Genomic DNA, 17,004 nt, shown 5'->3' with positions numbered 1-17,004 from the left:
CCACACTTACGTTTGAGAAGAAAAAGCTATATTCAGCACAGGCGCTTCACTGAATCAGTTTACAGCATGGAGTATGTGAGTAGGGCACTAGATTTAGAATTAGGAAACCTGAATCATCATACTACCTCTGATCCTTACTGGCTGTGTGACCCTGCTCTTGTCACTTAATTGTTTTGTGGCTCAGTTTTCTCAGGTGCAAAATGAAGGAAATGTCTTTCTAAGGCCCTTTCCTGGTGCAAATCTATGATCTTATAATTCTATGAAAAGCTAATGAGGGCAAAAGGCATGCACTTAATTGTGATGTCTGGAATAATGAGATAAGTGAAAGGTAAGGGCCCTGTGAAATACTATGAGATAAGGAGGCAGAAGCCATCATTGCTTAGGGTGGGGGAAAGAATAGTAAGGGAAGGCTTCATGGAAGAGGTGGTATCTGAGTTAGTTCATAAAGGAAGCCAAAGACTTTAGGAGACCATGATGAAGGTGGAAGGGAATGCACTTCAAATAAAGGGGGATGATATTAGATGGAACATGGAAAAATGACAACAGTAATCCAAGAATAATCTGGTTTAGTTGAATGAAAATAGATGGGGGTAAATAATATGAGACAGATTAAAAAGATAAACTGGGGACAAGAGTACAAGGGGCCTTAAGTGCAAGCAGCAAGAGAAAAACACAAAATCCTAAATAGTCTGAGATAGATCAGAAAAGCATTTTGGAGGCAGGACTGCAGAGGTCTTTAAATGCTTGGATCAGGAGAAAAACAACAATAATACCCAATCACTTTTCAGAGTCATTTTAAGGATCTCATTATGCAGTCCTAACCAAATGTGATATTCATGTCCTATTGTTATTTTGCAAAATGGGCATGGTGTATTTGCATTCTCTCCTTCATAGGGTTGTTGTGTAAAAGGCACTTGGGGAAAATCACAGACCTGCAGGTGTGGTAGTTATGTATTACTATTCCGAACCTGTTCAGCAAAATGTCTCTGCTTTCTACTTTGGCGTACTTGAAGGGAATCTCTAGGAGGAGTCTCTGCATCCTCAGCACTGTCTAGCACAACACTTTGCATGTTGATGCTTATTATACATTTTTGGAACAATGAAATGAGGGCAGTGTTATTTGTAGGATAAACCATATGCATATTTACTATGGAATACGTAAGTGCTCATATGCACTGCCTTTAAGATGGCTAAAATTAACAATATAATCTGATTACATTAATTCAGAGCAGGCAGATTGTAAGAAGATCTGGGGTCCTGGCTGCTAACTGAAATGCAGAATTCCTCAAAATGCCTGAAGTATGACATATCAATGGAGAGTCCTTAGAAAGTTAACTGATTTGGATACACACCAGGTGGCTAGTGTGTAAATTACCATGTGCAACTTGGACAATACAAAATAATTACAATTCCATTTCTGGGGAAGTATTCGACATGTAAATCGCTACTGTGGTATTACACTGGAGGGCACAACTTGACATTTGCCTTGTGAAACTGATTCTGCTTTGTGGGTATCATTTATTGTTTCTGTATCCTTTGTATGACTTTTCTACCTAGGACAAAAAACCCCCATCACTTTGAGTCTCATTAAACCTAACTCTCACATTCATTTACTCAACAAAAATACAACATAACAGCCCCCCCAAAAAAAATCACACATACACACACACACACAAACACACTCATGGGGATTCAGTTACTGACAAAATGCAGTTACAATGACCACTTATTGGGGCAAAGGAGTATAAAGCTCAGCCTGAAATAATACTTTCCAAATGGAATTTGAACAAAAGCCCAAGAAGGCACCCAGAGGCAAGTAAATAGAATGTGACCATAAGACAAACATTCCAATGATGGTTTACAAATCTTAAAGAACATATGTATGAGTGCATGAAATTAGGAACCTTATAGTGACAAGTGAATTTAAAAAAAAGAAATTCAGAATGAAAAATCATGAATGATATTAGGTTTGGAGGCCACTGGCTATTAAAAGTCTATTGGCTATGAAACATATAAATAGACTCTGGCTTAGATGGTGATCTGTATTGGAGTGCCTCAAGAATTTTCCCCTGCTTAAAAGAGAAGTCTTAATATTTTTATCAATGTCTTGAAAACATAGATGTCACACTTATCAAATCTCCAGATAACATTATCTTGGGAGGTTAGAGCCAGGATCCAAACACACTGGATGCTAGAGTTAGGATCCAAAATGATTTAGAACCCTGGACTGAAAGACATAAGAACAAAATTATATATAATGGGGCTTCAATGTTCATAAGCATAAGATAAGGGAATGTGTAGAGGCAATATACACAATACAATTTTAGCATAACAAAAATCTCAAGATTATAGAAAATGTATTATGAATCAATCATTAGAAAAGCATTTAAAATATAATGTAATTTTAGCATATAATAATAATAATAACTAGCATTTACATAGTGCTTACTATGAGCTGGGCACTGGGCTAAGCACTTTACAAATACTATCTCATTTGAATCTCATAACAACTCTGTGAGATAGGTGCTATTATTATCTCTATTGTACAGAGGAGGAAACTGAGGTAAAGACATGTAAGTATCTGAGGGTAGAATTGAATTCAGGTATTCCCGAGTCCAGGTCTAGCACTGTATCCACTGTGCCACCTAGCTGTTCCAGACAGATGAATAATCCATTCCTGCTATACTCTGTCACCATGGGGACAGAAATGGAGTGCTTTATTTGGTACAGGGCACCAACTTTTGGGAAAGACATTGATAAGTTAAAGTATCCAGGACAGAAAAATCAATATGGTGAAGGGCAACATTGGAAGGCAATCAATATGATGAAGGAACTAAGGACACCTAGCTTGGAGACCAGAAGAGTTGGGGGAGATGTGATGATTATTGACACGTACTTCAAAGGCCTGAAGGTTCACATAAAAGAAGAGTGAGGCTTGGTTAGCCTGTCCACAACAGGTTTAATTAGTAACAAGGGGACATGTTACTGCAAGACAGATTTTGACTTGGTATAAGAAAAAATGCTAATGATATTTTGACAAAAATGGAATGGCCTGCTTCAGTAGGTAATGGGTCCTATTTCACCATACCTCTTAATTAAAAGGCGACATTCATGCTTGTTGGAGATGTGTTCTAGGTGACCTTTCAGATTCCATGAACTTGTATACTACTTATGTTGGGAAAATAATAAAGTTTTATTGTTTTTGTTTTTTTGTTTTTTTTGTTTTTTTTTAAGCCGGAAGGAAATTTGGAGGTTAAATCTAGTCCAATCTTCTCATTTACAAATAAATTAATGGATGGATAAATGGATGAACACATTAGGGAACAGAATCCCAGAAAAGTGATTTGCACAAATCTATGCAGACATTAAGCAGAAAAGCTCAAATTTGAGCCCATGACATTTATTATCACAACTGTAATGTAATACAAAATATTTAAAGGCAGGAATCTTTGATTTGGTAAAATGATGTGAAGTTCATGGCATTCTAGGGGACATAGAAGATATTTCCTTTAGTCTACATAAGGCAAACCAATTTTTAAAAATATGTTTAAAGTTCTACTTATTGAAAAATATTCACCATAATAAATTCAGCCATTTTTATTTTCAGGTGTGTTCTTCACATAAATATAAATATTTAAACTTGTTTAAAATTAGCAATGAAGTACGTAACTGCACTGTTTGGTTCTTCATCTAGAAAAAATCATCAATTAGTACTATACACTTATTTCTACCCAAAAGATAGGTAGTTTTTTTTTCTTTTTTCCTCTATCCAAGATAAATCAAATATAGATAAAGTAAAGAATAAGACAGGGAAAGTGAAATAAAGAAATAGGATAGAAGGAAGAGAAAGAGAGTAAGAAAAAAAGAAAATGAAAAGACAGGAAGAAATTATGTTCATATGGTATATTCTTTTCGTATAGGATAGAACCTCCCCTTCCCTCAAAAAATACAAATTAAATGGAGAATGATATTTTATCTATCTATCTATCTATCTATCTATCTATCTGTCTGTCTTTATTCCATCTTATATTTGTTGTCGTATGTGTGTGTATGTGTGTGTGAGTGTGTGTGTGTGTGTGTGTGTGTGTGTGTGTGTGTGTGTGTGTGTGTGTGTGTTGCAAGGTGCAATGCCATTCAACTATTTCTGTTCCCAAAGTTCCAATGGATGCAACTCCAGTGCAGGTTCGGCATAGCCACTTGTAGTTCTGGGAATTAGTCACTAGATGGTCCCACACTACTACAGCTCTGTTACTCCTGTTCAGCATCCAGCCTCACAAATCCATGCTGGTACTTGACAGCCTGACAGGGCTACTTAGTATGGCTAAGACGACTTTTCTATGCATTTGCAATAAGTATGGTCTCTCAAGCTTTTGCATTTGGGAAGATAATGCAAGTGACTCAATGTAGCCCAGAAAAGACAGTTCAAATTGGGCAAATTCCAGAAGCAGAGTGACAGTCAGAAATAACCTCTATACTGAGAATTCTAGGGATAAGTTTAAAGGCAGCCTCCATATTTGGGTCATAAGCATGGGACACTGGCCTTTTCATTCAGCCTCCCTCTCCACCTCATGACTGGTCCCCCAAACACACACACACACACACACACACAACACACACACACACACACACAGAGACACCAGGCTACCAGACTCATACAGAAGGCAATTTCATTAATACCATTAATATTCAATGTAGATTCCTGCTCATCCTCCCCACTGTTGGGTTGGGGGCGGGGGGAGCGTGATATGAGCACAGGTGACAAGCCCATGAGGGGAGGAGAATAATCTTTGCATTCTCCTTGAAAGGGTTAAGTGGGCATACATCCAGAATGGTACCACAAGCCTGGCTCCCCAAAAACATGGGCACATATCTCTCGCAAAGGTAAAGATCATTAGGGAGGGGACCACACTCCACATTCTACTAGGTTCATTTCTTCAACTCCCTGTGCCCACAATAAGGACCATTCCCGCCATCAGGGGACCCAGCAACTTGATTTGGGTGAGACTTTCTTGAATAATGACTTTATCCAGATACACGTTCTAAAAAACTTCTTCAAAAGTGAGGAAATATCAAATCCACAATAAAGTTGGTTTTATTTTTTTTCAACATCTGAAACTATGTTTTATCTGTTCTAAGCACTCCCTGCATGGAATCTCCCTGCGCTAATGCAGATATTTAACTTATATCATTAGAGCATTCGTTGGATAAAGTGAGGCAGGCTTGATAGTGAAAGGCTAAAAGAATTGCCCTGACCTGGACAGCTAAAATGTGTCAGGAGGGCAGACTTCAACCCAGGTCTGCCTGACTCTAACGCTGGCAGTCTACCCATGAGGACATTCTATCTCTCTAAGCTGGTAGTATGATAGGTCAAGAAGTCTTTCCCACTGACTGGGAGGCAGATGGGGTTAGCAGAGAGTGTGTAGACTTGGAATCAGGAAGAGCCAGATTTGGATCCTGCTGTAGACACCAGTTGCATTCTCTTCTGACTAGTGGTGTGACCCTAGGCCATCTCCCAAAATGTGGATGCCTCACAGCATCATTTGTAGGATCCAATGGAAATAAAAGTTATACAACACGCTTGGCAAGCCTTAAAGACTTATATAAATGTTAGCTATAACTCTTAGTATTATTAGCCATTATTTTCATCCGCCTTCTAGAACTCAGAGGTGGCCCATGAAAAGACACCCCTTCATCACTGAGCCTGAAAATATTTAGGTTAAAGGAAGTTCTCTTTCCTGCCAGGGCTTATTTAAGCTAATGGCTGGGGTGAAGTTTCTCACTGATGGTTCACTTTGACATGCAGGGGATAAAGTGTTCTCCACCTTAGGACTCAAGAGTTGCCTGGAATTCTAAGAGGTTACATAACTCATCTACAGTCAGACATGGGACTTGACCCCATACCTTTCTGACTCTGATGGTATCTCCCTTTTCCCATGTCAGTCTGCCTTTCTCCCTAATAAAATTCTGATTTTGCAATGAGAAAAAAAGAAACCAAGGCTCAGAAAATTGAAAGGATTTGTCCAAGGTTTCAGAGTTTGTCCTAGGTTTGAACCCAGGTCCTTGAATTCCAAATTGGGATGTCTGTGATCAGAAATCTAGGCTTTTAGGGCTTTTTGTCAGTGTCCCTAAAATATGGGCTAGAGGAGGTCCGGGAAGAACAACTGAGGCAAACTATCATTCAGGAAGAAGCCCAGTCCTAGGGAATGCTCCACTTCCTAGGTCTGCCTATGGAAAAGAGAGAGGGACTGGCTTGTGTCATTTCTGCCTGACCCACCTCAGGCTTGACCCATGATACTTAATTCCAATGCAGTCTGAGCTTAGCTAAAACGAACTGGATATAGAGAGCCATGGGGCAAGTAAATACGAGCAATTGACAGGCTAAGCACTAGAGGTAATTTTGAGTCTGAATCTAAGACTGAGACACATGAAGTTTCCGGTCCATCTTCTTCTCTGTAAATCGCCCTCAAAAACTGAAGTGAAAAATTTGTTAGTGTTACCCTGGATGCCAAAGGGAATACTGAGCTGTGTTTTCTTGAGAATGAAAGTGGTTTTCTTTTGTTGCTGTGTATTTGTCAAACAAGAAATCTGAAAAGTTAATAATGCCAGATTTAGGGGAAATAACACAAAACCACGAGGCACATCATATGATAACCATATGCATCTCCAGAAGGAAGTCATTGCATGTTTAATTGCCATTCTATGGCTCAAAACTGTCCCCCACACAAGAGAGATTTTCAAAAGTTATACGCACGATTTTCAAGTGAGATAAAAGTCGCATGACATCGGCCATGTCAGCTAAAATGAGCAAACGAGTAACGGCTGAGAGCAAAGCTCGGGCAGCTCGCACCATGGTGCCACGCTTCACCGATGAGCAGGGATCATCAGCAAATTCTGAAGAGGCAATTCTCATGGTTTCACCTACCAGACAAAAGACAAAACAAGGATTCATCAAGACCTGATTATGCTGACTCTAAAATGCTGGTGCTGATAATAACAACAGTAATAATGATAATTATGTCAAAGATCAATGAAAAATATGTTGTTGCTGATAGAACAATGTTGATGATCCTCTTTGAACCTCAATCATCATGAAATCTCTTGAAGGAGTTAATTTTCATGCTACACGGACCTTACAAAATCCTATTTGTAGTTCCCATCTAACACAGGTTGGGGATTTCCTAGATTGAATTCATTCAGAAAAGGTACTACTTGTCTGACTACATAACTAAAGGGAATCTTAGAAGAGACAGAGCCACAGAATTATAGCATTTAAATAAAGTATGGGATGTCAGCAGCGATCTAAGTCTAAGCCATATGCAAAAGGAATTGCCTACAATATATCTCAGAAGTGGTTATCAAACCAATGCTTCTAGACCTCAGAAGAGAAGGAACCCATGGCCCCCTGAGGCAGCTCATTGCACTCTGGGACAGCTCAAAACACTAGAAAATTATACCTGATATCTGGTCTAAATCAGCCTCTTTGCAACTTCTACCCATTACTCATGGGGCAACCCATTGACTCTCTGGGGACCAAAAAACAAAGTCTAACCCACTGTCCACTTGGCAGCCCTTCTAATAATGGAAGGCAGTTAACATGTCCACAGACTTTTTTCTCCTCCAGGCTAAAATACTTTTTTTTTAACAGCTCTCACATGGTATAAATTCAAGGTCTTCATCATTTTGGTTATTTTCCTTTGAGATTTTTCTAGTTTTTCAAAGTAAACTGTGGTATCAAGAACTGGATGAAATAAATCACATGAGAGCTGAAGAGGGTGGACTATCCCTCCCTTATTACTGGAAGTTAAAGCTATCAATGCAGGCCAAGCCTTTCTTTAGCTTTTTGGCCACTACATCACACTGCTGACCCATATTAAGCTTGCCATATACTAATACAAAAACGAACATGAAACAGATCATTTTCAGATCACCTGTTATATAGTAATGCCTCTTCCTTCATGTTCTGGTAAAGCTGATTTTTAGTACCTAAGTAAAAGATTTTACATTTACCCGTATTGATTTATGTCTCCTTAGGTTCACCTCAATGCTCTAGTCTGTCAAGATTGTGCAAATTTGATAAACATTTCATTCATATGGTTATTCATGTGACTGATAAAAACACACATTGCCAAGCACAGATCCCTAGGGTACTCTGCTGAAGACCTCCTGCTACTTTGACTCTTCATGATTAACAACCATGACCTGAAGGCTGTCATCAAATTTGGTCTGAATCCATCTAACTGTCTTATTGTCTAGCACAGTCATGTCAAGCAAGCAGCCCTCAAACTCCCACCTTGAACCAGATAAAAATGTAATAAATAAACAGAAATAATACATACAAAAATAACTAAAATATATTGATTTTATGTTAACTAAAATGCTAATTTGTGGTTTTCCAAGTCAAAATATGGCACTCTGGGAGCCAGTTCTATTTGAGTTGGATATCATTTGTCTAGTGTACATATCTCCACCTCCTGTAAGAGAAGAGTATAAGGCATTAGACAAAGGTCGTAGCTAAAATTTTGGTCAGCTCATCCCTCAGGGATCCCTTAACTTCCTAGGTTAGCAACCATGTTAAAATCAAAAAGGCACTTAGTCTGCCATGATCTGGTTTCGATGATGCTCTGCTACATCTTGGCAATCACTTCCTCCTATTCTGAGTGTCCATCAACATCTAAAATCATCTATCTTTTTGATGATCTGTTCTAGAAATTTCTCAGGAATTAAAGAAAATCTTATTACACTATTACTTGCAGTCTCTATTGCTATGTCTCTCCTTCTTCTGGGCATCTATTCCCTCTTGGTCATGTTTAATCTGTCATCTAATCTTCCCATTTAAGACAAGAATATTGGGGTCCACGTGGAGAGACCCCAGTTCACATGGGCATTAAATGGTAGGGCCAAGACTTGAACTGAGTGCTGGAAACCCAATTTTTTCCCCATCACATTATGATACTGCTGATCCAATAGGAACAGATGGTGCATTTAGATTATTTTTTTTCAATTAATGTAGAGGAATGCTCATTTTCTCGGTTTCTGTCTTTACCTCTGTCTTTGCCTCTCTCAGTGTCTCTGCCTTCTCTCCCACCCCCCCCCTCTCCATTTTGACTAATGAATCCTACTTATTTGCATCTGGGCATGGTGGTGGTGATAGGGAAAATTAATGAGGGAGCTGTGGAGTAAACTAAAACTGACTGATCGAGAAGCAGATGAAACACAAGGCATTGACTTCATCAAGACTGTATTCTATCAAGAATAAATTAACTAGACAAATCTACTTATCCAAATTTTCTTGTTAGTTAAGGATGAAAATTCCTCAACCAATGTAACATTAGGAATGCATCAATCCTAAATAAGATACCACTTTAAAAAATGAAGAGAAATTAATATCTTTCTTTGGTTAATTTGCAGGTTTTGAATGAAATTTGTTATCATCATGTGGCTCATTTTGTTGTGTATTCCTGTGCAACTTTTGACATTTTGCAGTGCATCTGGATGCAATGAAACAATTTTAGTGTGTGCTTAAAAGAAAACACTCATCCTCATGATGATGCTATTTTAGATCCAGGAAATGTGTCAATGTATATGAAATATATTACACTGTTGGATTTGAAAGGAAGCTGCCATCTACAATGGCCACATTAGACTTGCAGATTGGCTCAGTCTTTATGCTCAACACAAACAACCTCAAGTTTTACAGCCCATACAGAACTTAAACATTCATTACTGTACTGTCAAAAAGGCACATTGGCAAGATTTATCTGGTCCTAAAGGACCAGATAAACTTTAAAGGGAAGGCAGGTAACTTGGAAATATAGATTTAAGCCAACAGCAGTCTCATGCATCAGATCAATTTTGCAGATATTCAAATAAAGCTTTCCACAGAAAAGCAATAAAAGCATCTCCCACCAACACCCTAATACACAGGTATGCTCTCTGTCTCTTTTTGTGCATGTCTCTCTGTATCTGTCTTTCTGTTTCTTTCTCTTTTTCTGCCTGTCTCTGTCTCTCTCTGTGTGTCTTTCACTCTGTCTCTATATCTGTGTCTCTGTCTCTTTGTCTCTGTATCTCTCTGTCTCTCTGTTTCTGTCTCTCTGTCTCTGTCTCTCTCTGTCTCTCTGTTTCTTTCTCTGTCTTTCTGTCTCTGTCTCTCTCTCTGTCTCTGTCTCTCTCTCTGCCTCTCTCTCTGTTTCTCTGTCTCTCTCTCTCTCTCTCTCTTTCTCTGTCTCTCTGTCTTTCTCTGTCTCTCTGTCTCTCTCTCTCTTCCTCTCTCTCTCTTTCTCTGTCTCTCTGTCTCTCTCTCTCTGTCTCTCTCTCTTTCTCTGTCTCTCTCTCTGTCTCTCTCTGTCTCTCTCTCTCTTTCTCTCTGTCTCTCTGTCTTTCTCTGTCTCTGTCTCTCTCTCTCTGCCTCTCTCTCTCTTTCTCTGTCTCTCTCTCTCTCTGCCTCTCTCTCTCTCTTTCTCTGTCTCTCTCTGTCTCTCTCTGTCTCTCTGTCTTTCTCTGTCTCTCTGTCTCTCTTTCTCTGTCTCTCTGTCTCTCTCTTTCTCTCTCTTTGTCTGTCTATCTCTGTCTCTCTCTCTTTTTCTCTCTCCCACCTACTACATAGTGATGTGGCTTAAAAGGACAAACGGGGAAGACAGGTCATGCTGAAATGTGGCCACAGAATAACATAAACTAAAAGTCTGAAGGAAGCTCATAGGAGCCCACTAATCTAAACTACACTAGAACAGCAAGTAAGCCAATCTAGAACATCCACAACAAGTAGCCGTCCATTCTTTTCTCAAAGCCCTCCAAAGAAGGGGGGAGGGGCACCTATGATTTCCTGAGGCAGCCTATTTAAACTTTGAAAGTAGTCATTTATATGGAAATATTATGAAACCTTGCAAAAAAAAAAAAGAGTTCATATTGAAGGTCTAAGAGTGCTCATTCTCTACCCATCCCAAATCCTCTTCACTACCACTACCCACCACAGGAAGCATTATTTTCATTTATAACCCAGCAAGTGAGAGAATATGTTTGGGGTGGTTCAAGTATATATATGGGCTTTCAGACAGTGCTACTTTCTATTGCTATGATAATGAAGATTTGGTAATACAACTGATCAAAAGAGCTAGCTTATTATAAGAAAGTGAATATGTGTGTTTCCAAAACTAGCCAGCTTTTACACTAGGCTTTGCACTGAGATTTCTACTCTTTTTGATTCCTTCCATTTTTAATAGAGATGCTCAGATAGGTCTATGCCATTGCTGAGTTTTAATATGGTGTTAACTATAAAGCTAATTGGGAGTGAAGGTGTTTGTGAGTGTACAGAAGGAAGAGAGAAAAAAAAAGGAGGAAAACAAAGACAATGAGAGCTTCCAATTCTGACAGCTCAGATATCAAGAGAAAACAAAGAACTATAAAACTTGAGGATAATGGCTAATCAAACCCTTTCATTTGACAAAAGAACAGAGAAGATAACCAGAAGAAAGGACAGAAAAAGAAAGGGTAGAAATTATGGGGAGAATGAAGTGAAAAAAGAAAAGAAAAGCCCTAGTTGGACATCTACTCTGTATACTAAATCCATGTATTGAACTTAATTCCAACCCAATAATTCACCATCAAATATTTCAGAATGTACAGCTATCAGATAATTCTGTGATGTTATGTCAGTTTTTCCTCATAGGATTAAAATTTAGAGCTAGAAGGAATATTAGAAACTCCTGCACTTCACATATGAGGGAATTGAGGCATAGAGAAGGGGATCAATTTATCCAAGGCACTGTGGATATTTGAATGAATAAATCAATGAATCAATGAATGAATGGATAAAATCTTTCCCTTTGACCAAGGAGCTAATAATTTGGAAAAGGGGATAAAACATGCAAATTCATTACATATGTATTCTGCTATAACTGTAATACAAATTAGATCAAGATTAAGTAGACAAAAGGGGAAAAACAAAGTAGCAAGAGAGAGTTAAGAAAGAGGAATGATTTATGGAAAAGGTGGCCACTGAATTAGGCCTTGAAGAAAGATTTCAGAAAGCAAAATTATGGAGGGAGTAGATTCTTGACGTGGGATTTGGCCTCTGCCAATAACAAGAAAAGACAGGACAAAATGAGGTACTGCCAAGCTCTCCATTTGGATGGAAGTTTTCCACTTAGAGTATGTGAAGGGGAGTGGTATAAAATCAGATAATTGGGAGGCAGAGTGTGAGAGACCTCAATTCTAAGATAACATGTTTTGTTTTGTTTTGTTTTCATTTTCTTTGACAGACTATGAGGAACTGCTAAAAACTTTGCTTCAGAAAGATTTCTCTGACAGTGAGTGGTGTGAAACATGAATTAGGGGACAAAAGAACAGAGGCAGGAAGGCTATAATCACAATCCAAATAAGAAGTTACGATAGCTATATCTTTCTCTTCCTAATCTCTCTCCAAGGATGGAAGGAAACAGGTCTGTAGGGGTAAGGGAGTGGGGAGGACAAAGTAGACTATTCTCAATTTTGTCTCACTTTAAATTCTCACAATCAGGCTCTGCTCCTCATTAGCTTTTCAAAGATACTTTGATATACCCAGGTTAAACAGGCTCTCTTCCTTATGGTAAATTCCAGAGAGCAAATAACTAATCTGTTTAAGTTAAAGGAAAAAATCTGCATTAGAAGAAGGTATCAAAGTTGCCTGAGGTGTCGTGGCCAATCCTACTGAGAAATGCTGTGGTCATCCATGTCCCTAGTAATCATATTATGTTCTGTCAGTAGTAGAGATAGAACCCTCATTTGGGAGAAATAAACACCATCACAAAACTTTTTAAAGGCCAATTCAATAGTTGACAGTTGTCATTTCTGAAGCAGTTTATCATTGTGATTAATATTTAGAATCTATACGGCAGGGAAAATGGCTGAAAGTCATTTACAGTCATGGTTATCTAATTCTCAAAGCATGTTTACAAAAATATTCATTCTCATTTCAGCCATAAAAATTATTGAATTTTAGAGCTGTAAAAACCCTACCAACTCCTCTAACCAGACTCCTTCATTTTGCAGATGAGAAAACCAAGGCCAGGAGCAGCACCATGACATATCTACGGTCATATTGCTTGTGTCTGACAGAATCCAACTACAATCATGGTCTCTTGATTCTCATTTTAATGATATCTCCAGTATGAGGAGGGCAGATAGCTGGTACAGTAGATAGAGCACTGGGCTTGGAGTCAGGAAGATTAATCTTTCTGAATTCAAATCCAATCTCAGACACTTACTACCTGTGTGACCCTGGGCAAGTCATTTAACCCTGTTTATCTCACTTTTCTCATCTGTAAAAATGAACTAGAGAAGGAAATAGCAAACCACTCCAGTATCTTTGCCAAGAAAACCTCAAAATGGCAACATGAAGACTCAGGGCAGCTAGGTGGTACAGTGAATAGGTCACTGGACTTAGAATAAGGAAGACTCATCTTTATGAGTTCAAATCTGCATAGACCCTAGCTGTATGACCCTGGGCAAGTCACTCAAACCTATTTGTTTCAGTTTCCTCATCTGTCAGATGAGCTGGAGAAGAAATTGGCAAGTCACTACGGTATCTTTGCCAAGAAAACCCCCAAATGGGGTCATGGAGAGTCACATACAAGTGATTGAACAACACCCAAGACATGAACAGCATTTTTCCATTAAGCCCTTTACATTTATAAGAAGGCAAGTAGAATTACTTCAGTGTGTCAGGGATACTAGATCTCATTTGCGCGGGTCCTCTTTTCTCTGATGTACACTAGAACCTGGTGGTCGTTAGGAACTGAGGTAATGGAAAAAAGTAAATCTTGAGTAGCAACCAAATGTCCATTGATGAGTTTCTACAAGCTATGCTTGGACAGCATCATCACATCTATGCTTCAATTCTATTTTGCTTGACAAGGATCTCTCTCACATAAATCCAAGTCATTCACATGTTATGGCATCACCTCCCTGGTGTCCTAGTCCTCTTTGAGAATGAAGGACACACAGTAACCTCTCTGAGGAGTAGTAAGAACTGCTCACTTGGTACTCACCTGGATCTGGCCAGTTGGGCAACATAGCTTGCTTGCTTCCTTCCTTCCTTCCTTCCTTCCTTCCTTCCTTCCTTCCTTCTTTCCTTCCTTCTTCCTTCCTTCCTTCCTTCCTTCCTTCCTTCCTTCCTTCTTTCCTTCTTCCTTCCTTCCTTCCTTCCTTCCTTCCTTCCTTCCTTCCTTCCTTCCTTCTTTCCTTCCTTCCTTCCTTCCTTCCTTCCTTCCTTCCTTCCTTCCTTCCTTCCTTCCTTCCTTCCTTCCTTCCTTCCTTCCTTCCTTCTTTCCTTCCTTCCCCTTCCCCCTGTCAATACCCTTACTTGTGAGGGCTCTTCACTTTCAAGGAAAGTAAGATATCTTGGGGTTTACAGGCTAGATTTTTTTCTTCTGAAGTACCGTACCTGAAACCCAAATCACTCTGGCTCTCATTGACTGCAAACAATAGGTCCTAGGCCAAGTCCCACTTGGTCATTATTTGGGCCCTGATTGGCTCAGAGTGAATGTAAATAACAATTTTTTTTCTGTTTTGGCCAGAAACCACGACAGTCTTCCCCTCCAAGATTGATTTTTTTTAAATAGGTAAAAGAGGCCATTCTCTGCCTTATTTCTTACCTAGCTTTAATCATTGAATGAAGTATTGCCTCAGTCAAACTAAGACCTGTTAGAGACCTTAGCTTAAAAAGGCCAAGGTCTTCCACTGCATCCAGGCCCATCTCCAGTCCTCCTGATCAATAAATATTTTGCCAGTGCAACCCTATGGCTCTGGAGGAGGAAGTGAAGCTGGTGAGTTTCCACAGCCCTCCCTCACTTAAATCCAATTCACTTGCATGTCATGGTATCACCTCCTTGATGTCATGGTCCTCTTCCAGAATGAAGGACAAACAACAACAGACATTGTACATATGATGTAAGGATTTCAAATTTGTTGAGGTCGTGAAAAACATCTCAAACTTCCTGGAAACCATGATGGCAAAGTGGAAGGAGAAGCAAATCTGTCTTTAAAGTCAGGTTTGCCAACTCGCTACTTGTATGATAACAAGCAATGTAGTGATTTCAACCGGGCTCGGTTTCATTTCCTCTCCCTGGGTTGTTGTGAGACTAAAATAAAATAATGTATGTAAATTGCTTCATTACTACAAAACACTAAAATTGGGCCTATTGTTATTCTCAGCTTCCCTCTTTTAGACCATATCAGCTTGACACGGAAGCTGACCCAGACCCAAGAATCAAGTTAAAACCTGACTAAGATATGTCAGGCTATAAGGTCCAGAGATCCAGAAAGCCTCTGAAATAGCCCTCCCTGGAACAAGGGTTTCCTGAAACCTAGTGGCTTGCTGATTCTATCCCCTTTCTTCTGTTGGGTTTATATTGGCAAGAAAAGAGAGACCTATTTTTTTTTCCAGAAACAATAAGTAACTCAGAATAGAAAGCAAATCTAATTCACCCCCATTTGGTATCACCCATACCCACGATGAGTAGGAAAGGTTGAACAGCACAACTTCCCTCTCATCTGGTGTGTGTTGGGAGGGGTGGGGGAGGGCAGCCAGAGATGAAGGCAACCTATAGGGCTCCATCAAAACACCCATTAAAATATGCTGCCTCCTACAGCTCCTGTCATCTCAGGCAACGAGAAGGCTATAGGAATGCTTCATACCTTCAGCTGCCTATACAATAAGAAAGGACTATATGTCATTGACCAAAATCTAGGTTAATGCACAAGATCTGATTTACATCCTTATCACAAACTTATGAGCAGCACAGATCTTGAAAGTTGTACTTACATTCCTCTTTATGATGAAGATAACTGACCTCTTGGAATTTATTTCTTATATCTCGTCCCAAACTTAGCTTTTCCACATATGGTCATCTAGGTTACATGGCAGAAAGGAGACAGGATTTGGAAGACCTTGCATCCTAGAGGACAGGTGCTCAAGGCCAAGTTCTGCCAATCATACCCGTCTGACCTTGCATGAATCACTTCCTTTTTCTGGGCCTCAGTTTCCTCAGCTTTAAAATAAGTGTGTTGGATTAGATGAGAGGTATCAAATTCATAACCCCCAAACTCCTGACTTCTACATGAATCTAATAAAAATGTAATTGGGAAATCAATACAACATAGAAAATGGTAATTTGTGGTTTTCTACATCAACATCCTTTTCTATTTGAGTTTGATACCACTGGACTTAATGACTTCTGAGAACCCTCTCAGTTCTCAATCTAGGATCCCATGTTTCTTTCTGCCCTGAAAAAATAAGAAAGATAATCCAAAAGAGACAGAAGAGTATCACAAGCCATTACCATATTAAACGTAAGCTGGATCACACCATTCTCTAGCCAGAAGGACCTTGAGGGGTCAGTCACCTGGTCCAATAAAGAAGCTAAAACCCAGAGGCGATGTGCTACAACATTATGTACATCAGATTTTGTACTGAAAACCTGGTTCTACCATGTGCTAGCTATTTGTGGCCTTGGGCAAATGATTTAATCTCTCTAAGACCCATTTTCTTCATCTTTAAAAGTTGACAAAAATTCATGCCATTTCTAGCTTAGAAGGCTATTAGAATATTAAATGAAATTATGTATGCAAAGGCCTTTGGAATTGAGGACTATATAACTCTAAGCTGCTTTTATTACAAGAGTCAGAATTTGAATCCAGGCCACCAGAAATGCCCCACATCCATTCACCCAATATCTAATTATCCAATACACTAATGAAAGTCATACAAAGCTCTTTTCCCTAACTCCCAGCATTTCAGTTGTTCTGCTTTGACAACCTTTTGTGCAAGTTATGACAATTTTACAGGGCAACTTGATCTTCTCCATTTAGTACGATCCAATACTCTTTACTAATGCAGGTAACTGAGTACGTGAAGGTGGCAATCCATATGTCTCCAACCCAATCCTGCTGAAAACATGATAAGTATGGGGGGAAATAAGCAAAATAATACAAATGTCAGTAGCTGGTGATGAAGTGCACTGAATATTATGA

At 39.2% G+C, this 17,004-nt stretch overlaps 1 protein-coding gene across 1 annotated transcript in view; it reads right to left on the bottom strand.

Annotated features, from left to right (window-relative positions):
• The window catches only part of LOC110218426 (catenin alpha-2), a 1,469,797-nt gene that overhangs the window by 1,011,889 nt on the left and 440,904 nt on the right, over positions 1–17,004 (bottom strand). Inside the window, 1 exon segment of the mRNA XM_021001143.2 lies at positions 6,752–6,918. Within this exon segment, the coding sequence (XP_020856802.1) occupies positions 6,752–6,918 (167 nt within the window).

Source organism: Phascolarctos cinereus, unplaced genomic scaffold (genome assembly GCF_003287225.1).
Source record: "Phascolarctos cinereus isolate Bilbo 61053 unplaced genomic scaffold, phaCin_HiC Scaffold_2;HRSCAF=192, whole genome shotgun sequence".
Classification (NCBI taxonomy): domain Eukaryota; kingdom Metazoa; phylum Chordata; class Mammalia; order Diprotodontia; family Phascolarctidae; genus Phascolarctos; species Phascolarctos cinereus.
Note: the sequence above shows the minus strand (reverse complement) of the source record. Positions and strands in the feature narration are given on the sequence as shown.